The 23,423-nt window shown below is 40.0% G+C and overlaps 1 protein-coding gene across 11 annotated transcripts in view; it reads right to left on the reverse strand.

Annotated features, from left to right (window-relative positions):
* Positions 1–23,423, reverse strand: part of lrrc7 (leucine rich repeat containing 7) — a 117,684-nt gene that overhangs the window by 6,914 nt on the left and 87,347 nt on the right. For 7 of the 11 annotated variants that reach the window (XM_061738645.1, XM_061738643.1, XM_061738646.1 and 4 more), the window contains 14 exons: positions 23,000–23,111; positions 19,941–20,142; positions 15,112–15,615; positions 14,055–14,279; positions 13,742–13,970; positions 12,990–13,343; positions 12,286–12,522; positions 11,141–11,212; positions 10,675–10,887; positions 7,079–7,246; positions 4,838–4,954; positions 4,449–4,650; positions 3,303–3,562; positions 2,752–2,844 (listed from right to left, as the gene is read on the reverse strand). In XM_061738645.1, coding sequence (XP_061594629.1) covers positions 2,752–2,844; positions 3,303–3,562; positions 4,449–4,650; positions 4,838–4,954; positions 7,079–7,246; positions 10,675–10,887; positions 11,141–11,212; positions 12,286–12,522; positions 12,990–13,343; positions 13,742–13,970; positions 14,055–14,279; positions 15,112–15,615; positions 19,941–20,142; positions 23,000–23,111 — 2,988 coding nt within the window. The remainder of the gene's footprint in view (positions 1–2,751; positions 2,845–3,302; positions 3,563–4,448; positions 4,651–4,837; positions 4,955–7,078; positions 7,247–10,674; positions 10,888–11,140; positions 11,213–12,285; positions 12,523–12,989; positions 13,344–13,741; positions 13,971–14,054; positions 14,280–15,111; positions 15,616–19,940; positions 20,143–22,999; positions 23,112–23,423) is intronic. The other 4 variants (XM_061738647.1, XM_061738653.1, XM_061738652.1 and 1 more) reach the window with 2 other exon arrangements.

Genomic DNA, 23,423 nt, shown 5'->3' on the forward strand with positions numbered 1-23,423 from the left:
TAATTTACAAATTACGTTATTAGCAGCTGAAATAGTACAGCATTACTCACAACATTTAAAAAGTTACACAGTATAAAGCAGTCGCACACAAAGCTGTAGTGTCCTGCAAAAACCTCCAGTTTTCAAAGGGTAATCTCTTGAAAATTTGGGAGAAAATGGCCAAATTTCACATTTAGGATGAGGATGAGGTTTTTGCAGCTTATCTAGAAATGTATCTCCAAAAAATTACAGTTAGATAGATTTGATGTAAGTAACAACTTAGCATGAAACAACAGTATATCTTCAACAGGCAGGAACATTCATTTGAATTTTCAAATTTTCAAATGTTTATGACCCAGATCTGGCAAAAAAAAGCAAAAACTAACTTTTTCCGTGCTCAGATCCTTAAAACTTTCTTATTTTATTCCTAAACTGGGCTAGGAAAGGTGATATACCAAGGTCTCGAATCTCGAGCCAGTAAATACAGAAGTTAGTCAGTGTCTTCTTTCTGTTGTAAATGAAAATAATCCAGCACCTAAGAGGGTTTCAACTAGACCTTCAAGTCAAGCTTAAAAGATCAATCATTACTTTTCATACACTTAATGACTTCTCAAAGTTTCTGCAAAAAAAATAATTAGGTAAGATATAATGTACACCTATGAAATGTTTAGACTTCTGACTTTTTAAAAATACTCCTCTTTTTCAAATGACAATTTCCTGATATTTTGATATTATCAAGTCTATTCTTTCACTCAAAACATATTCTAATGCTGCATGTTTTCAGTTTTTCAAAGCTGGTTTTCAAACTGCATAATATTAATTTTATTATGAAGACAGTTCATTAATCTAGAGAGCTTAAAGTATATAACCTCACAATAAATATTGATAAAGTGGAGAGTGCAAATAAGAAGCTGACCATCAGGGGGCGCTACTGCACCGTGAAGCAGCTGTGGCTCCATTCGTCAAAACAGTTGATTAATAATTTAGCAGTAAAGCTGTTTTCAAAACAATCCTTCACAAATATTTTAGCTCAGGCTCTGTAAAGTCCTTGTTTTAAAACTAGAAGTGCATTCTCAGATAAAAATAGTCACAAATGCATATGTGGACTGTCTTTGACAACCTAACCTAAAATAAGTACCCATGTAGGTCAGAGAAAATTATCAGAACAGAAATCAAAAGCATCTACTTTATTCTGAGCTAAAACTGCTGACTATCAAAGATAAAACTTGAGAGGAACTGTTAACAGCTTTGGCAAGGCAAGGAACGAGCCTCGTGTAAATGGACTACGAAGAGTCAAAGAGGACAAAACCAAGATACTGCCTGCCTTTGTATCTTGGTACTACTACTGTACGCCAACAGGATCACATATTCTCCATCAAATCCAACAGAACTCTGTGAGGCTTCATTGGTGGTTCAAGAAAAGTAAAAAAAACATGTCACATCTCAATGTTTTAAATTGAAATTTGAAATCCACTTTAAAACATTTGCATTTAAACTACACATAACTCCGGTGACTCTGGTAAGTGTCAGCTGACATCACTGCAGATCCCTGATGATCAGCCGTGACTGTCACCTTCACTGTCAGTCAGTCACTGCAGGATGTGTGGTGATAGAAAACATTTTAATCAAAAGTGTCCCCAAATATGTCTTTTACCATGCTGTCGTTGGATATACATCGATATGCAATCATATCTGTACACCTTACATATTATTTCTTACATACTTCATGATTATCTTGACGAATATTGAACAAAATCTGCTCATCTGTGCCGTCTCCATCTGCTGCCTCTTTCACAGAGCATTAATAATGGACAAATTGCAGCTTGTGAAAGCATTTTGGATACAAGTAGAGATGGGAAAAGGCACAATAACTGTACCAGTCAGCAACTTTATCACCAGTTGTATGCTTAAACTAAAAGTTAAATGATGAATTGGCAGTTTCTGCGTAATCAGCCTCCACCCCCGACCTCAGCCCTCACCATTTGTCATACGGGCTTGTGTGGAGGCTGAATGTTTAAAGAGCCCAAGCTTTCTTTTAATAGATCAGCTGTCTCGTCAGTTCCTTAGCTACTGAGAATAACAGCCAGTAAAATCTGTCATACGTTCCATCCCCAGATCAAAGTGTTGAACATCTGAAATCACCCACGGCGTCCCAGAAGTAAGCAGCCTTCCTAAAATAACTGTCAGAGCTCTGTGAGCAGCCTCGCTCCTGCAGACTGACTATAGCTGCATGTTTCTAGGACAGACTACCTTGCGCAGCGGGCCTGGGGGATCTGCATCCCCAACAGGCTCTCTGTACATGGCACACAGTGACAGACTCCATCAAACTCAGAAGTAGAAATAATAGAGTTTAACACGTGTTGTACAAATTTTAAGAAACATTCTTTTTCTATGTTTTCTGATGCAAGTACATTTTTAAAACATCAATGAGCACACTTCATAGATAATCAAACTCACGTATCATCATAACTACTGAGGCTAGAAAGGCTTAGGAAATGCTCACTTAAACAATATTTTTTTTACAACATCTGAGCTCTGACAATTTGAAAATCCCATCACGCCTCAGATTTCTTAAGCACTTTAATGAAATACTCCAGAGTTAAATTGCTGTTTTCTAAGAGACTGATAAACAATCAAAGTTAATCAAGTCAGCTGCTGTGCCGCAGTCAGACAGATAGATGAAACGCCGGGGAAACGAGCAGCAGTTTCCATGGTAACTGAATGTAAAGCCGAGGAGGCTGTGATTGGCTGGCGGGCCGGGTCACTTCGTACCATGTCGGAGGGTTTGAAGGGGTTCCCCTGGCCACTGATGCCACCAGAGATACTGAAACCAAGACCAGGGTTCTTCTCTATTCTCACACACAACTACAGAGGAGGGAAGGAAAAGAAAGAAAAAAAGGACAGACAACTGAAAGTGAAATACACAGATTGTGAAAATCATTGTGCAAGCACATAAACATGTGGAAGAGTGCTTTGATGTGCCGTGTTACACATTTTGGACGCTATATTGGACGTCTTCATCCTTTAGGCAGGCATAACCGAGCCACAAATTGGCTTAACAGAGATTTTCTTTTTTGCATAATGTTAGTCTTTTCATACAAAAAACGGCAACAAAACCCCAGAGGGAGATCGGCTGTTTAGGCTGGTGGACTCGAACTGATATAGTAAAATAATCCAGGTGTAAAGTAACACCTCAGAGGCCTTTTATTCACTTTGTCAGTTATGTGCCTTTAGGAACGTTTTCAACTATTTTCAGCGAATAGACCTCCAATATAGCATGTGGTGTGGCTGCTGCAGGCAGACAGGTGGACATGCGGACATACCTGCTCCTGGAACCCGTCTGTGCTCTTCTGGCCTTTCGTCTGCAACAGGCAGCGAGCGCTTTGAGGCCGTGGGTTAGTGTGGGTGGTCATGACAACCTGGTTGCTATGGACCATGCCCTGGTTGCCATGGTACTGGGGGTTGGTAGCAGGCAGGGGGGGCTGGTGGGAGGTGTGAGGGTTGTACTGGGTTTGATTCCCAGACGGGGATAGGGCCATGGGATGGCCGCTGCTGGGGTAAGCCTGGCCGGGAGAGGGAATTGCTGTGTGGGAAAAAAAGAGGCTAGTAGCATCTGACTATAAGATGAAACTTTCAGTGATTGGTTATTGTGCAAGCTATTGATTTGAGAAACATTGCTCGGAATTCTTAAATGTATAATAGGGCTGTTCGATTAATCGATTTTAAATCGTAATCGCGATTATGTAATTAGAACGATGTTAAAACGTGAAAATCGTAAAATCGATTTTTCACACATATTAATGATTGATACCATATTAATGATTGATGGAAATACCTCTCAATACCTGTGACAAGTGCCCCATGGGAGAGGCTCTTTAGTGTAGGAGGGGGCGTTGTAACATGCCACCGGGCATCCCTCAAGCCAGATGCGGTAGACCGGCTCGTGTTCCTTGCAAAAAACTTGCAAATGTGAATAGCAAATGTAATGACTAACATTACACACCTGTACCTCCTTCATGGGTTGCATTATTATTTAGCATGCAAAGACCCAGTTTATTTTAATTAGAAAATGTCTTGTTTTATTTAATTGGAAATATAACTTACTGTATGTTTGCAAGTGCTGATTTGCTGATTTTTTTTTCCAGAGATAAAACTTTATATTTTATTATATTTTTTAAAACTTTTTTTCAACTTATTTTACAGAGTTTTGCACTTTATTCATTCATTTTTGGTTTAATAAGAGCAAAGTTTGCACTTAAAGCCCAATGGGGCAAATGTTCAATAAAAAAACAGCATATTTGAAATCATTTCTTTGCCTTTTGTCAATTCACAAAATAATCGTAATCGAAAATCGGATTTTGAGAGAAAAAAATCGAGATTTTATTTTTGGGCAAAATCGAACAGCCCTAATGTATAACTTTGGAACATTTCCAAATTGAAAAGGGACAACATTTGTATTTATAATTTACCCTGAGACATGTTTCCTTGGTACTGCCCCGGCCCACCAGAAGAAACCAGTGACAGAGACATGCCTTGCTGGTATTGCCCCCCTTTGTTCATCATCCCATCATAACCCTGCTGCCCTATGACACGATGAGGTGTAGCGGCGTTAGAGGAGGTGACGATCATGGTGTTGTGTGACTGGTGGGAAGGGTTGTGTGAATGTCCACCCTGTGACAAGAGGACAGATGCTCAGAGCCATGGCACAACACATTATTCTTTCCTCATAGCCATGCTCATAACTTTGTCATCATTTCAGAGGGTTACTTCTTTGTCTCTTCCATAATTTGAAGATCCCTAATTATGGACTGTTGACAAAAAATAAAAATAAATGCTTCCCTGATCAGTCACCTCTTACCTTCTTCATGAGGTTGTCAGGTGGGACGTCCCTCCTGCCGAGTGAGTAGGGAGTCCAGTGGTTGCTCCCTGACACCCCCTCCTGGTCGTTATCCATAGCTGCCTGCTGAGAGGGGGTCTGAGAGACACAAGAGGAATATTGATCAAAAAGAAATATTCAGTTTGAGTTAGATTCATTGATTAGATTTTGTCTGCTTCATTTTTTAAAGTTAGGAGAGATTCTACTGTTTTATGAATGAACAGGGCTAAAAGGGAAATCAGTAAATATGCTCTCCCATCTCTGGGAAGTTCTGTTCTGCAGTAAGAACAAGAATATTGTTTACCAGGGTTAGACAGCTGGAGTATGTGATAAAAACAGTATTTGAACATTTTATTTATGTCCTTTTGAAAACCGCTGACAACCCATCATTAACCTTAAATTATTTCCTTCACCTCAAGTTATATATGGTTATGAAACATCCATTATAACAGTCAGGTCACAAGTGTCATCATACCAACATTTTTCTTGCTCGTCTAGTGCATTAAAATAATGAATCCTGGGTAGAATCAAGTCTGAATGCAACAAAAACCTCCAATTGCTGTTTGTGATATTTCTTTTTCCCAAATGTCTACTGGGAAGTTACATATTTCTTTAAACCTGCTTTTTTATCAGAGAATAATAATAATAATAATAATAATAATAATAATAATAATAATAATAATAATAATAATAATAATGAGAAAGTCCTGACTAAGACAGAAGATGCAGCACAATTACAAAACAATCACACATAAAAACATGACACATGCAAGATTCATCTACAATTTACACAACAACATAAATCAAGAATGTATAACTTATTTGTAGAAGAAGCTAAATAAAAATATGTATTTTGGAAACCATCACTAACAAAAATGATGACTAAACTTAGTAGCTACTTTAGAGGTAGTAGATTTATTTATTATTTATTCCCTTATACAGAGCAGAGCAGTTTCCAGTGTTTCATGGTTTTCCTCACATTTCTGCATAACGACTGGATCAGTATAAATACACGGGAGTTGAAAAGCTTGCATGTCTTATATTCTCAGAGATCTTCTCACACAAAGCTTCAGTCAACCATTTTTTGGGCTTTTTTTTTTTTTTTTACTTATGTCAAATCAAATCAAATCCACTGCATATTTTAAAATAGTCTGAAATACGTGCCAATGTGCAGCTGCTAATAGTTCTAAAAGATGTTAATGTCTGAATGTATGATAATCTTGTTGAGGAAACATAACTAGACTAGACCTACAAGTGATGTTTAGTAATCTCTCTATTTTTGGTGTAAACTTACATATTTTATTTAAATATTGGTCAGATGGGGAAATTAAGGCTGATAACAAATGGTCACTTAAAACATATGTAGTGTAATGCTTGATGCGATCCGATACGCTTATAATAAGATCACAAATGACTGGAAATGAGGGCCGATCACACGCTAATTGCCAGGTTTGACCAAGGTCTACGGATGCTCCTAGTTGGCCATTCTTTATATCAACTGAGAAGTAGAAGAGGGAGTTCATAAAAATCAATGACTACAGTACAGACAGGCAAAGCTGTTGTCCTGTTGTCAAGATGTTTCCACTTAAAAGCAGCAATGTGTGAAATCCCCTATTGCAGGGGTCGGCAACCCGCGGCTCCAGAGCCGCATGCGGCTCTTTAGCGCCGCCCTAGTGGCTTCTGGAGCTTTTTCAAAAATGTTTTACCTTTTTTTCTTCTTTTTTTTCCTTTTTCTCTTTTTTTTCTTCTTTTTTTCTCTTTTTTTCTTCCTTTTTCCTTTCCTTTTTAATCTCGACATTTAGACTTTTTTTGTCGAAATTTTGACTTTTTTCTCGACATTTTGACTTTTTTCTCAAGATTGTACTTCAACATTAATCTCAACATTTCAACTTTTTTCACAAAATTTTGACTATTTCCTCGACATTTCGACTTTTTTCTCAACATTTCGACTTTTTTCTCTAAATTTTGACTTTTTTGTGCATAATATAGATACATGCAGCATGTGTTGCCTTCATTCTAAGGCTTATGCAAGACTTTTCATTTTTTGCGGCTCCAGACATATTTGTTTTTTGTGTTTTTGGTCCAATATGGCTCTTTCAACATTTTGGGTTGCCGACCCCTGCTCTATTGTGACCTTGGGTGGGCATTGCCCATTTGCAAACAGAGCTAAGCATTGGTAAACAGCAGTGAGCAGGGATTGATTGTTTTCAGAGGGATACTCACAGCGTTGGCAGACGGAGGAGGAGGTAGTGGCAGCCAGCGGCCAGCAGGGGGCTCATGCTTAGTGTTATTGTAAAGGTTAAAGTTCAAAGTGCTGCTGCGCCCCTGGCCGTGACCCCCGCCCTGACAGAGCATGCCCAGCGTGAGCGTGTTGTGCTTTAGGACACCACTCTGATTGGAGAAGACAACATTACACGACATGGGTGAATGAGGGGGAGGAGTGGGAGTGGGGGGGTGGGGGGGGTGAGGTGGAGCCAACAATGAGAGCCAACACAGCTCCACAAACAAATAAACAACAGGAACACCGATAAAACAACAACAACAGTGCATAGTTGCTGAAAGCACAGAGAAATGTTAGCTAGTGATCAGTCAATACACACAGAACATTGTGCCGTACAAGCAACCACAGGCGGACCACTTCAATTCAATATTTGTATGAAATCTTTCAGAAAAGCAACATATATGGATATTAAAAAACACTTTGCTCAGTAAGTGCATTAAATCTATCAATATCAATTATGTATAGTGAAATGTTAAACTTCTACCCACTGAGCAGTGACGCATTTCAATGAGTCATTTCTTTTACATCTCAAATGTCAAAGCCAATTCTTGCTTTCATTGTGATGAGACTGTACTTGTGACACTTTATTTTTTTCATGATTTTACGATGAGCTTCTTTCAGTGCGTATTCCAGACCTCTTTCCATGTCTTAATAATCCCTTCTGTTGAGTCAACAGTGCAAAAATAATGAACTTGACATTTAGGAAAAATGCTCAATGGCTTTCTTGCTGAGAGTCAGATGGGGGGAATGATAACTCTCGGGTCTGAGTGGTAGATATGAAGCTGGAAGCTGGAGCTGAACTCTGGAAACAAGGGTCAGTTGCCCCTAACCAAAGGTAGACTCATCACTACTCATCAGTCCCTCAGTCCATCCATCTGCACTTATCCAACACAGACTGAGCAGACCTCCTTCTCAGTCACCTCTCCCAGTTCTGTTGGAACTTTCCTTAACCTAGGTCCTATGTCTGCTCCAGGGGCTCCTCCTAGCGGGACTTCTCCAAAACAGGGAAGTTATTGAGCCATTAGATCTTAAGGCCCTGACACACCAAGCCGACTGTCGGCCGCCGGGCCGTCGATGAGCGTCGGTGCGCGTCTGTCGGCCTAGTTTTCCTGGTGTGTCCCGCACGTCGCCACAGGTCGGCCGCCAGTAGGCAGCTTTTTAGCGTCGGCAGTCGGTCAAACAGCTCACTCTGTGATTGGCTGTTCCCAGAATTTCCCAGAATGCGTTTCGTCGTCAAAAAAAAAAACATGGCGGACATTTCTTATTTTTTAGTGAATAAAATCAATATTTTGAGTTAGTTTCTGCATAAAAATGCGTTTTGATTAAATTTTTAGCGAGAAATATACATTTTACTTTCATAATATTCACTCAGTGAATGTATATAATCACTCGCTTGCCCGTTGTTGCGAAGTCTTTTTCAAACCTCGCCAGAATAAAGGCTGATTTATGGTTCTGCGTTACAGGGTACGGCTTATGGCGACGCGCGCCATAAGCCGTACCCTACGCCGTACCCTACGCCGTAGGCTCTGCGTCGATTTAACGCGGAACCATAAATCAGCTCCCGAGCCGGCAGGCAGGCAGAAATCCCAACATTTTCGGAGCAAATTTCTTAACAGGCGTAGCTACAACTGTTAGATTTCATCTATTAAACCAACATTTATCTTCCTAAATGATTTATTTCAGCCAGCGGTAATTCTCCACTGACCTGCGGGTTTCTCCCCGGGACGACGGCAGGTTGACCTGGCGATCACGTCTGTACGTGAGCTGCTGCTGCGCCCTGGACCGGCGGCTCTTCTCCGAAAACATCGCAGCAAATTGAAACGCAGACTGCGCAGAACGTACGTGCTAGTTGGCGGTTGGGTGTCGTCTTTGCGGTGTGTCCAACTGCTTCTTTTTGAGCCCGACCCAGCCCGACACAGGCGACGCAAGGCGACACAGCAGTCGGCCGACAGCAGTCGGCCGACAGCGGGCGACGTCGGGTTGGTGTGTCCTCGGCTTTAGGGAAAGCTTGACCAGAAGTGACCCTACTCTGATTGCTCTCCAGATGACTGACCTTGACTCTCTGTTCCTAAGAGACCAAACATCCTCAAAAAGATTATTTTGCTTGCTTGCCTTTGGGGTCTCATTATTTTGGTAACTACCCAAAGCACTTGACCAGGTATGCAGGTTTGACTGTAGCTCAACTGGGTAACCAACAGCTTTGGCTTTTCTCCTCAGATCACCTACGACCTCGACCAGCCTGTTCAACCTCCACATCATTGCAGATATTGCCTCAGTTTGCTGGTTGGCCTCTTGCTGTTTCAAACACACTCATGAACAAGACCACAAGACACTTCAGCTTCTTCACTTGGGACAACAATTCTCATCCCGGGAAAGAAAGCACACATAACCTGAAAAAAACCACCCACAAATGTCATCTTAAAAATACTAAACTAGAGACCTTTTGCCCCTTCATTGCATCTGGAAATGCTGTTTTTGAAAAGAATCAGTGACCAAGATCAACCCTGGCAGCATCCGACACCCACCAAGAACAAGTCTGACTTACTTCCAGCAATGTAAACCAAGCTCTCAGTCTGGTTGTATGGAAACTAAATGGCCCAATAGCAGAAGGGTAACATTATCCAGGACCTTAGAAAACCAAGGGTTATTGTTATCCACCCCAAGGGCCCTGCAAAAGAAGGGTTATTTAACTGCCTCAGCAATCTAAAACCCAATAATAGGTGAATCACTGTTAAACTCCCAGGCCTCTGCTTCCATGATGGAAGACGTCATGGAAGGTCCTCGCAGTATAACTTACATCGCAGGACTATAAACCCCAGCTGAGGTAAGCAGCATTTCGTCTCCACTATAAACAGTGTTGGAGAAGCGTCACTTTGTCCCTCAAGGGACATCTCGCAGTTTTGCCACTCAGAGCTATTGCCTTTTAGTTTTATATTTAGCATACTGACATGAAAGTGTTATGTGCAGGATCTTATCATTCAACATCTGTCATGAAAACACATGAGAATATTGACCTAAATGTTATTTCTATAATATTTCAGTGCCCTGGATCCGTGTCAAGATAGCCACATTTAAATATCCTTGTCACTGATAGATGATTGTACGTATAATTTTGTGTAAATAAGATACATTCGGATTATTTTAAAAGTAAAAGTCATTCTGAATAAGTGCTGTGTGTTGAATTAAACATCACTTGTTTTGTTGGTCTGAGTTTATACAGCAAGCTACATTAAAAACAGTCAATTAAGATTGTCTGCAACTTTTCACTTGTTCATCACATTGGAGGATTAACTGCAATTTATATGAGGAAATGTGATTTTTAAAGCACATATCCAGTTGTGAGTGTGCAATAATAAATAAAGGCTGACACAGTGACAGTGTGAAGTTGACACACACATGCAGCCAGGCACAAATCTGGTCAACCTTACAACAAAGACTGACATAGATACAGACAGGGAGGGCTTCCATGTGCTCGGTGTTTGCGTGTGCATTTGGCCATTTTTCTCTTACAAGGGACTTCTCCATCGTATCGACATACCCTGTCCAGTCGCTTGGCCTCGATGTGCCGGAGAAGCTGTTGCCTCCAGTCGGCAGGCATCTTGGAAGTGATGTCTTCGGGCTTCTGCGGTACGACGGGTCTTACTTTGATGGTGTCTTCAGATGGCTTCTCAGGGCAAGTTGCCAGGGTGTAGTCAGGTGGCATTTTCTCCAACAGTGCAGCCATGGTGGGGCGAGCCGACACTGGACGGGCCTGACAAATAGGGAATATTCAAATAAATGGTAGAAAAGAACAAAGTTTGCAACGAAAGAAATACAAACAAAGGCGTGCATGGGGAAAAAGCTGTAATACACTACAGTCGAACCATCACTGACATTTTGGAAAATGTGTAAAACGTGTGGTATGTGTAAAACCATGGCCTTCGGCCACAACATTTGTTTAGTTTGGATTATGTCCGTTTTGATTGTATCATGTAATTTTGATATAAACACAGTAACAAGCTGACCTTGCAAGAGTCATGTGTTGGGTTTTTTTTTTCCAAGTTTGGGAGAAATCCGATGCCTTTTGGCTCCATCCACTTAAAACAACAAAGAACAAGTCTGAATATTTGTAGCTTTGTTGAAAGCTAACATCTTGGAGTTCAAAGTTCATTCCCCCCCAAATCAACTGAAAGAAAACACCAAAACCAGCCAGGATTAACTTTCAGTTCTCCATAGATTGGTTAAAACTTCCCTCATGTGCATCCAGTCATTTTATTCTTGTAATACAGTATTAACATTTTCATACACAAACCATTTTCAAACATTTGACCCTTCCTCTCCAAATCACGATATTAAACCTCAGCCTCACACACATGACTGTCTCAGAGAATTATTATCACTATTTTTATTTTAATCTATTTTACTCTGTTCACCTTCTCTCAAATAAACGTCTGACCTTTCGTAGCTACTGATGCAGATGATCCTAGTTATTTATTGTACGTATTGGATCAATTCAAAAGACTTCTTTATGACCCAAGTTTAAAGTATTATAAGTATTGTAATTTTCATTGAAAAGGTACAAACTCTACTGGTGTGGGTCGCAGTAAATAGCTAATTAATACTTTATTGCACGGTTTAAAAAAAGAGATGAAATTGTGCACTTATTTATGAAAAGACTAAATTAATTTTCAGTTCCACTGATCACTGTTTCAGATTCAGATAAGGATTTTTTTTGCGATAGTGCAAGTTAAATCTCTATGGACCTCAAACTTGTTGTGAAAAAAACAACAGATTTTTAAAAAACACCTTGGAAATCTATGATGCACACTTATTTTTACTACATCTTACACAAGAGAAGCCGGTATCGTCATTAACTTCGGCCATTATTGCTAGATTAACCATTAATGACAACATCTTATTCCATACAAGCTGATGATGCTTTCTGCTGGAAGGTGAAGCTTCCTCAACAACTAAGAAAAGGAAGTTCAGTTGGATTGATTCAAAGCTTTAAGAATTACCACGACCTGGATGACAGGGAGTCGTTGAAGCTGTAACATGACTCGTAAACTTTGATGGAGAATTCTGTGGCATTCCAAGTTTAACCGCTCTAAAAGACAACGACTTGAGGCTTTAACAGCTTACACCATCACGTAATCAATAACAGTCTGACCTGAGATGCTCCGTAGGTCTCAGTACTGTAGCTCCTGGCCGACAGAGGGCGGCGCTGAGTAAGGCTCTTGGTCGGATAACCAATCATAGTCTTTTTCTGATCCTGGTAAGTGGGATAGTCATCGTCATAGCGACCATTTCTCTTATTGTGCATCATCTGGTTGTCAGCCATGTTGGTGATGGCAGCGTGCTCCATGGCTGAGTAGGCAAGAGGCCGACCATAATGAGGGGGGTCCACCTGAAGATAGCAGATAGGAAGATAGAATTTTAAGATTCAATTTCAATCTCAGAATATGAATAATGTCCAAGTGAGATGACTTTTTCAATTTCAATCTCAATTTTATTTTGTTTTTATTCATTTTTTGAATACAGTTCAATCACTCACTGATACAAAAAAATAGGTATTTCATGAACTTATAAGTTCAGTGTCTTTAGTTAATTGATTTGTTTTTTTCCATTTTGTTTTCTATAAAGCAAGGCAATCATAAAACCATAGTTTTGTTCACTGTAATTTAATTTTTGCATGCATTTAAATTAAAACAAAATAATCTGTGAAGTTTACAGATATTAGTACAGTTTTAAGAAAATTGTGTTTTTATGTCATTATTTTTCAGTTATTTGTCTAACCTTCAGGAAACACAAATTTGCCGTAAATGTAAATGTAAATGTAATGTAAATGAGCAGAAATCTGCTTCTGGGCCCTACCTGTTGTCTGTACTGAGACTCCTGCAAAGCTTCCTGCTGGGCTTCATGAACTCTGCGAAACAAAGCGAGCTCTGTAGAGCTCACCAAAGAATCTGCTCTCCTCAGGAAGCCTGGCCTGGAGCGCTGCGACGGCATCGGCTGCTGCTGCTGGCTGGGCGGGCCGTCCGGGCTGATTGGAGACTGGGGGAAAGAAAACATCTCCAGCGGTGGATACGCACGATACCGAGGACTCACTAGCTCCTTGGGAAGCGTCTTTCCCGGTTGATTCAAGTAGTCCAAAGCCTTTGATGAGTGGTTGACATAATCTGGCGTGTTAGGGAAGGGGGGAGGGACCCGACGATCCATGGTCACCTGCTGGATTAGAATGGTTACCAGTAAGTCCACAAACATCTCTGTTCTGAATTTGGAGGTTTTGGTTTATCAGCATAACATTTTGTCATAGCAATTAGGGCTGGGCGATATGGACCAAAAGTCATATCTCAATATTTTCTAGCTGAATGGCGATACTCGATATATATCGATATTTTTTCTGTGCCATAATTGGGGTTTCCCCCAAAGCATTATAGCATAGCATCTCTGTTAGCTTCATTTTTTATATATATATATATATATATTTTTATTTTTTTTAAATCGATATCAACGATATTGTCTCGTACCATATCGCGTTTGAAAATATATCGATATATATTAAAATCTCGATATATCGCCCAGCCCTCATAGCAATGATAAAACAAATACAGAAAACGCCTGACCTGGGGGTTGTAGTTCTGGTCAAAGTGATAGGCCTTGTGTGGAATGGCAGGTTTTTGGTTCTGTCCAGACTGGTTGTGGTTGCCATGTCCTGGGAAGCCCAGCTCATCATCTAACATGGGGGCGGACTGGGATCGCGCCATGCTGGTCTGTTCCATAGAACCGGGCAGGTCTTGACGGTCCAAACTCGTCTGCTGCTCAATGGATGAACTGTAGCTCTCCATGGGAATACTGGAGAGACACAAGAACAGTTGAGCTCCGATCGTGCAGGAAATCCCCCTGGACTTACTGGACTTGTGTAAATAAATAAACTACCTGTACACTTTGTAGGACCCAATGTCAATCTCATCTATGCTTTGAGACTTCTTAAACTTGGATCTCGTCTCCTTCATCATGGGGGACAGGCGGTCGGAGTTTTTACTCATCACCACCGTCACCTTGTTGCCCCCGCCGACACTGAGCTGGTCCTTCCTGTTCTGCTCCCCCTGACTGTCGTGATACGTCCAACTTCCCGGCAAAGGCCCCGAATTCTGTTCCAGTCTTCAAGTAGGAAACATTAATTACAATGCAATGATTATGTTTTGCGATTTAAAGGTAGGGCCACCAACAGAAAAAGGCATAAAAAAAAAAATATATATATATGCAAGAACAGGTGAAATATTGTAACAATGCTCAAAATCTGGAGACGAATTTGAATATCTCAAGTTTATTCTAGGCAAAGAGTCTAAACGCTGATTTAGCACGCACGCACGCACACATCACGCACACACGCACACACAAGCTTTAAGTTTATGGGCTCAAATTAATGCCATAAATATTTTGTATCTGTAAATAAACTTTGTTACTTTTTGTGCGTGTGCAAAAAATATTTGTACTTGCAAAAAATATTTGTACTTGTAGAAGTATTTTGTGCGTGTGCAAAAAATATTTGTACTTGTAGATACAAAGCTACAAACTTTTTTACAAAAGCTACAAACTTTTTTTACAACTATGAATTTATACATTACATTACATTTTATTGTTATTGTTATTTTATTGTCTGAAAAATGGTTCAAATATGTTATTTTGTTATTTGAATTTTTTTTTTAATTTGTTTTGTTGATGAAAAAATATGTCTCTATTTTTGTAGTTTGTAGCTTTGTATATACAAGTACAAATACTTTTTGCACACGCACAAAATATTTCTACAAGTACAAATATTTTTTGCACACGCACAAAATATTTCTACAAGTACAAAGTTTATTTACAGATACAAAATATTTATGGCATTAATTTGAGCCCATATAAGTTTGGCTTAATTCTGGTTATGTGATAAAAAACAACGAAACAAAGAGAAAAACACCTTCAACCAGTCCAAACCATCCAAACCTACCGTGGGTCTATGTCCTTGCGGTCAGGGTTGGGGCTTGAGCTGGGTGTCAGGTCCAGCTTGGAGGGGAAAGCAGTTCTGTCTTCCAGTGGGCTGGGGGTCCTGGTCCAGTTCTGCCAGGGGTTCTGAGAGGAAGGTCCAGATTGTGGGTCATTGTCCGGGGCGGAGCGTTGGTTGCCGTGGTAGGGAAGCGTCTGGGTGTCCAGCTCCAAGGGCACTCCTACAATCCGCTCTTGCCTGAGGAGCGGGCGGCGGCCGTGTGTCGACTGGCTCCGCGGTTTGGAACCCAGCGGTGGATTTCCCTGGCTGGTGTTGGATGACGGAGGGTCCAGGGGAGACTCCTCGGCATCAAAACCTGTGTTGTCATAGTGAGGGGCCTCAGACCAGTCAAACGGTTCGCTGAGTGGGCGCCGGTCTCCGCGCTGCTGCAGGGTTCCTGACGGAGGGGTTTCTCTTTGAGACAGGAGGGGTTTGGAGTCAATAGGCTTTGGGAATGACTGGGCAAGTCTACAAAGACAGAAAATGTACAGCAATAATTGCACAGCGACGGATGATAAGATGAATTGAATTACACAAAAAATGCGATGTTACATAAAAATGTGTTGTATATATCAGAACAAATTTGCAATGAGAAAAGCAGGACTTTCTCCAACTGGGTTAACAAACATGTTTGCTGTAATTAATGCTTTTGAGTGCATGAACATAAAATACCAAGGTTTTCAAACTCCCTCAGGAGGCCCGTGCGGTTTGCAAATACCATATTTTACAATTACAGCCCAAAAAAGTGTACAGGCTGAGATCTGCACCTCACCCCGGGGCACGTGAAATGACAGTTTTAATGTCAAAAAATACCAGAGCATTTCAGCCTGCAGGAACTCCTCAGAACAACGAGACCATGGAAACAGTGAGCAAGAAAACAATCATTTCAATGTTATTAGAGACTATAGGTTTCCAGTGATGGAATATATTCTCGTTTGAAGGCTATGCTATCAAAAAGTAACAGATGAAGCCAAATCCCTGTAAAGTTATCTGGTACCGCTTGCTATCGGACTACTGATTGAAGCTTATTGGAAGGAATATGTCAACAACTTTCTCACAGTTTTGCTGTTTCATGATGACGGGTGTACATTTTACTGCTTTCTTTCCCAAGGAAGTAAAATAAAACCGTTCTGACACTTGTTATTACAAATGACTAAGCAAGAAATTCCACTTTGAATAGCTGTGTATTAAACGGAGTACACCTACATTAAATCAGAGTGTGATTAACTTGCTGTAGCTATTTTATTGAACTATAAAAGCTGGCTTACATACAATTATTAAAATAATACCTATTCATTTCTTATCTGTGAAATGTCTCTTCCAGCATATAATGTGTCTCGTCAAAAATGTGTTGATATTAAATCATCTGAAGTGCTCTAAAAACCTGAATTGACCTCTTTATTTTGCTCACTTTATATATCTGGGCGTTTACTTTGTAACCAGGGAACAAATGATGACATGATGAGGAGATAATTACTGGTTAGCCATCAGGAAATGTATGATTAGTTAATGGTCCATCTATTCATCTTTTTTAACTCCATTTTACCCGGCTCAGGCTGACATGGAAGCTAGAGTCTCTCACTCCCTTTATTAGATGAGAAACAGAGTTCCACCTTTCACAGGTCTCTAGTCCATCACAGAGACCAGGTAATGGTCAATCCTTCTTATCCTTTGTCTTCTTTTGGTTTTTCCCCTTTAGGGGTCACCAGAGAGCATCATTCCTTTCAACCTTAACCTGCATCTTCCTCTGTCACATCCACCAATTGCATATAGTCCTTCACCTCTTTGGTCTTCCCATTTTTCTTTGCTTTTAAAAAAAATGTTTGACCTTTTTTTTCCTTTCTGTTTTTTCCTTATTTCTTCTTTTTTTTCTTCTTTTGTTCTTTTTTCTTCATTTTTTCCCTTTTTTCTCTTTTTCCTTCCTTTTTCCTTTCCTTTTTAATCTCAACATTTCAACATTTTTCTTGAGATTGTACTTCAACATTCATCTCGACTTTTTTCTCGAAATTTAGACTTTTTTCTCGACATTTTGACTTTTTTCTCAAGATTGTACTTCAACATTAATCTTGACATTTTGACTTTTTTCCTCAACATTTCGACTTTTTTCTCGAAGTGCATAATGAAAAAAAAAATCTTCCCCCAGTTATTACTAATATAGATACATGCAGCATGTGTTGTCTTCATTCTAAGGCTGATACAAGACTTTTCATTTTTTGCGGCTCCAGACATATTTGTTTTTTGTGTTTTTGGTCCAATACGGCTCTTTCAACATTTTGGGTTGCCGACCCCTGTTCTAAAGTATTCACTATCCCTCCTTCTTGTTTGTCCAAACTATCACAGTCCAGTCTCCTTGCTTTGGTCTCTGAGATGTCTAAACCTTGCTCTCCCTCTAATGTACTGCTTCTTAATCCAATCCATCCTTGTCTCTCACAAAGAATATTTTAACATCCTCATCTCCACCACCTCCAGTTCTCCTTCCTGTCCCTCAGGCTGTGACACTGTCTCAAAGCCATAGGGAAGGGCATGTCTCACTACTGTCTTGTAAAAGTTTCCCTTTACTGTTGCTGCTCCTCTTCTATTACAGACAGAGGTGTCAAGTAACAAAGTACAAATACTTTGTTACCTTACTTAAGTAGACATTTTGGTTATCTATACTTCACTGGAGTAATTATTTTTCAGATGACTTTTTACTTTTACTCCTTACATTTCCACGCAATTATCTGTAAACTATCCAGTTAAATTGCTCAATCCGGATAGAGTGAATTTGGTTGTGGTTGTTTCAGATGTTCTTGTCCAGTTTTGTTCTTACATCCGTTCCCTCAGATTCCTGCAACTAAACTTGGATGTACATTCCAATAAAGGTTAGGATAAATGATAACATGTCTCTGAAGTTTGACTTTTTGCACCATTACTTATAGGCAACTAGTCATCATATCTCCTGCTCTCTGAGACACATGTTAATGCTCAATCGTACACATATATGGTTCTTTAATATATTTGCATTATACTAAGATGCATTCATTTTCAATGGCTTTTGTCCTTAATGGCTTTTTCCCCCTTACATTACTTTTACTTTTATACTTTAAGTAGTTTTGAAACCAGTACTTTTATACTTTTACTTGAGTAAAAAACTTGAGTTGATACTTCAACTTCAACAGGAGTATTTTTAAACTCTAGTATCTATACTTCTACCTGAGTAATGAATGTGAATACTTTTGACACCTCTGATTACAGATAACCCCACCACACACTCTTCTCCCCCCACTCCAACCCTGCCCCCACTCTCCATCTATTTTCCATCCCCTTTCTGAACATTCGAGCACAAGTATTTAAACTACTGCGCCGTCTTCATCTCTCCTCCCAGCACCTCACCATTCCACCTGCTTCCCCTTTCATTTACAAATATCTATTCCGTCTCCCTGCGACCGACCTTCATTCCTCTTCTCTCTAGCGCATATCCCCACTTCCTTCCGCAGGTTATCGTCCACCTGCTGCCTACTCTCGCTGCAGATCACGTTGTCAACTAGGAAACCTCATCGTCCACGGAGACTCCTGCCTGACCTCATCTGTCAACCTATCCATCACCACGGCAGAGAAGAAGGGGCTCAGGGCCGACCCTCGACGCAGACCCACTTTCACCCCAAACCCATCAAATGTAGGATCTAAAGCAGCGTTTCTCGGCTCCAGTGGTCATTGGTCTGTAGCTTTCTCCCTGCTCAGCACAGCTGGCTCAAGCTAAGGGATCACTGACAGACTAATGCAGACCTTGATGCCAAGCGAAAGAGGCAATCCATTCATTTGATTCAGGTGTGTTGACATTATAGGAAACACCTAAAACATGCAGGGAAGTAAACTGAGAAACACTGATCTAAAGGGCACCTATGCCCTAGAAACTGAAGCTTTACCAGAAAAGATCCTGGACAATCATTGGGTTCTAACTAGTCAGTTAATATATTTGATTGTACTAAACCTTTAATATTTTATTACTATTTAAACTATTTTTGCTGTTTCTTTGTCCTTTTTAGGTGATTACTTTTTTTTTTGTATGAAACTTTATTTCAATTCCAGAAAATACAATAACATTAAAATAAATGACAGGCATCATTCAATAATATAAAAAACAAACATACATAGGCATCATTATCCAAAAAATATAAAGTTGTTCTCTTCACAAAAAAAGCTACAATAAAGTGCAAGTAGTTTGTGACATTAACAATTACACTAAATAATAAAAGGAAGGCAATACATTCAGATATCCGTAAACCTTTCTTTTATGAGGTTGACAGTGGTATTACATTTTTTGTTATTAACCAATTGTATTGTCTCAAAATACATTTTGAAATCTTTTTAGGTGATGACTTGTGTCAAAGAGAATTTCAGTATTACATCATTATCTTAAGATTAATTCCCCATCATACTGAGTACTCTGAAATACATTTACTGCGTTTCGTACATTCAGTTAAATTTAAGCTGGCAGCAAGTCCCTTGCTTGTTTGTTATTTGTTCTCTGGCAACAAAGCATTTTTTGTTTTACCTCATTGTAAAGTTTTACACAGAAGAAAGCTCAGAAAGAGTATCCCGTACAGAAATCTGCAGCCTAATCACTCCGTCTGACCTCGATGGAGCAAGCACGGAGATTAAAAGAGACAGAAAGATGTAGGGAAGGAATAATGGATGAAGAGATTGTTAGATGGGCGAGTGGGGATGGGAATGGAAGAGAAGAGACGATGAGCAGTCGGAGACATGATGAGGTGAATGAGGAAACAGAACAAGGAGCAGGCGTGTGCGGTTACCTGTTGGTCCAGTGGCTCTGAGGAGCCTGGTCCTTGTTGGGGGCCGGCAGGGCCGGGTTGTGTTGGTGTAAGTGAGAGTGCGTGTTGGCCGGTGGGTTGGAGGAGCCCGAGGAGCCTTGTGAGGGGGAGTAGTCAGAGTAGGTGGCTGAGGAGCCGCTGTGGTTCAGACAGTGCAGTTTATCCACGTCTTCATCTGTGGACTCTGGATGAAGACAAACAAAGGAAGACAAGCATCTCTGTTCGGTGAAAATGTCACATCCCGTTCTGACAGCCTCTTGCTCTGCTGAGAAGCTCCTCACACGGATGAAAGAAACAGCTTAACCTTCAAGATTTTGCGTCTTTCCATGGATCTTCTCCAAAACTATCTCAAGAGACACTGTTCGTAAGAGTATTGATTTAAGGGTAGAGACAGGCAATTAAACACATACTTTAGTGGTTTTAGTTTTATGAGCAGCTAAGAGATTTGAGCGTAATATCTCAAATAATTAGAGCAATTATAGTTTAACAACAATCGTGATAAAAATGTTTTAAGTCTATAATGATAACAACACAAGCAGGATTAGAAATACTCGCGCAGTGAAGAAGACAAGACTGAGCATAGCATTTATTCTTTAAAAGTTGGCAATTTCCTGAGGGGTAAAATTACGGAAGAGGATTAAAGCCACTGAAGAAAGAAAGAGACTTCTGAGAAAAATGTCAGAATTCTGACTTTTTTTTTCAGAATTCTATTTTTTTTTTCTTCAGTAGCTCTAATCCTTTTCCGTAGTAAAATAAATGTGACATACTTGGTGACAATACTACAGTTATGCTGGGAAAATCTCTCCCTTTTCAACTCTGTCTTTTACTGCTCTGTAAAAAACATCCAGTTTAAGGAGATGAAGTCACACTTAACTATATTCCACCACTTCCTTCAGCAAAGTGTGCCTCTTCTCTTTTAAAATCACTGTTAAAACACATTGCGATCCACTTCAGTGGCACAGCCAATGCAGTATCAGGCCACGTTGGGTGAGGATAAAGATGGGGAGGGTGGACACTTCTGCTGTGATTTTGGTCTGCAATGTCACACTACCCTGCAGACAACTCACTGAATGTTATATTTTTAGACAATTCCGATTTAATACCTATATTTATTCTTTTTTTTTTTCTTTCTTTTTGAATGCATCATCTTTCAAAAGCAACCAATCAGATATGTGCATTTACTCTGGTTAGTCGGTGAAGCAGCGAGCAAGGGGAGATGGGCTCGAGCGCAAAAAAGAAAATAACATGGTGCTATTTTCAATGAACGCAGCCAGCTGAAATAATCACAGGTGAATTAGAAGGTGTAGTAGACTGAAGTGTTTCTATTAGTGTACTGACACGTCTCGTCAGTGTTCCACCGTCCGTGTGCATTTATTCCACCGTGTTGTCAGTTGGTTCAGTAAAGGTTAATGGCAACAATGGAAACTGTGAGTCAGCCTCGTTATTCTAGAAGCTGTGAAAGACACAACTGGAGATATTATCTAAGCTATTGCTTTCCAGAGCATTCTTGGAGGTCAGCACAGGATTAGACATATTTCAAATTGTCCACCTGTGTTTACATCTGTTGCCACAGTCGCATATTCAAGGATGCCCGAGTTGTGTCAAAGGGCACAGACAAGTGCACATATCAGATTCATTTACAGATATAAATGAGGCATGAAGCGGATCTGAGAATGTCCAAGTCCATGCTCTTTATTACCGCTCAGATGTGCAGTGGTCCCATCGTGTCTGTGCCACATAGGAGGAAAAAAACCAGAACGGGGCCACTTAAACCAGTAAACTGCATCCTAATGACAGGATTGTTATGTTACTGTTTTCAAGATGGTAGTCAGTTCTAAACCCAAATATATGCTGTTAAGCACAGAAAAAGTTTGTTTTCTTTCATGTGTTTTTCAAAATAAAAGAGCATTAAACAAAGGTTTTTGAGTTATCTCCAGAAATTACAAGGAACGCTATACTGAAAAAAAAAAGGAGCGCGTGATGTTGTCTGTTTCTTTGAACGGACAACATCTTAAACCAGCTGTTTTCTCTTTTAATCTAATGGAGTGTAACTAACTGGATGAAGCCTTTTTCCAGGTACTGTGTGCATGTGGGAGAAATGTCCTTGTTCTCCTGTAGAAGTCGTGCTCCCTCAGCGGCTTCATGGTTTCAAACTCAGACAAGGCATAAAAGGCCAGATGCCATTTGAGAAAAATGGCAAAATAAAATACTCCATGTTCTTCTAAAATCTGTCCCTGTGTTATTTAGTGATGAGACACACAAAAGGCACCCATGGAGACACCAATCTTAACAAAAATAAATAAAAGATTCACATGCATGCAACATGTTTACGTTTGGACGACATTAAGTACACTACACTGATACAAGACGCTTTATAAAAAATGGAAAGAAGGTTGCATCAAAAGAAACAACAGTTTCAAAAAGACGTAAAGCATCATCTATAAATTCCTTCTTGTAAAAAAAATTAAACTGTTTTGCATTTCGACAAAATAAACTAAATCACATTTTTGTATGCAGTTTACACTCAACCAAAACAGCCAAGGTGAAAATGAATTTGAGTTTGTTTGAGTGGATTTGGCGATGCAGCTTTGAGGGAGGACAGCAGTTCATAGCGGGGCGTAGATTATAAACTGAAAGATGTGATTACGTCACTGAATTATTAGAGCCTAAAACAGATTTCTTTTCTTTTTTCTTCTAAATTAGGGGCTCATATTTGCTTTGTTTTCCTCACATTAGACAAAAGCCTTCAGGGCAGAAGAAGTAAAACAGGAGGAACTAAACGCTGCTCTTGCCAGACTGGGACCAAGATTCACAGTAAAGGTCCTCAGCATTCCCTCCCTCTCTCAGTAATGTTCTGAAATTAATCTCCTTGCCACTGTGACTAATTAATGGACACTATTACAACAGGCCCCACAGTTCCTTACAAAAGACCACATTAAATTATCATGTACAGCTTTATGTGTCGGTGTAAGCGCATGCATGTTTGACTCCATGAAGTCCATGGATGGGTAGCTTTAAAATGATACTCATAATCTTTATACCTTTCTTATCCTTCCCAAGGAGGACCACCTTTGGTTTGTACATCGGTGGCTCCACCAGCGTGGGCCTCATGTCAGAGATTCGGATGTCGTTGGGAGAGCCTCCCATTGAGTCCTGGGGAAGAAAAAACAAACACGCCGGTTGACATCAGCTGGCTATAATGCAGCGGGAAGCATTTAACAACCTACTTAACTGCTGAGGTAACACACTCACGGACGATATCTAACAAAGAATAACTTTGAAAATGATCGCTTTGTCCTGAATCTGCTTGCTCTGCACAATAGTGAGAGCACAACCGGTACTTTCATCAAACAATAGGGAGGTACAGTAACTATATTTATTGCATAGTTTAGCAAGTTTTTGTATTCTTTACAGGAATTTTGCACACCTAAAGATACTAAAAAGATCTTTTTGCAACATTTTTCA

The sequence above is a fragment of the Cololabis saira genome, chromosome 13 (assembly GCF_033807715.1).
Source record: "Cololabis saira isolate AMF1-May2022 chromosome 13, fColSai1.1, whole genome shotgun sequence".
NCBI lineage: Eukaryota > Metazoa > Chordata > Actinopteri > Beloniformes > Belonidae > Cololabis > Cololabis saira.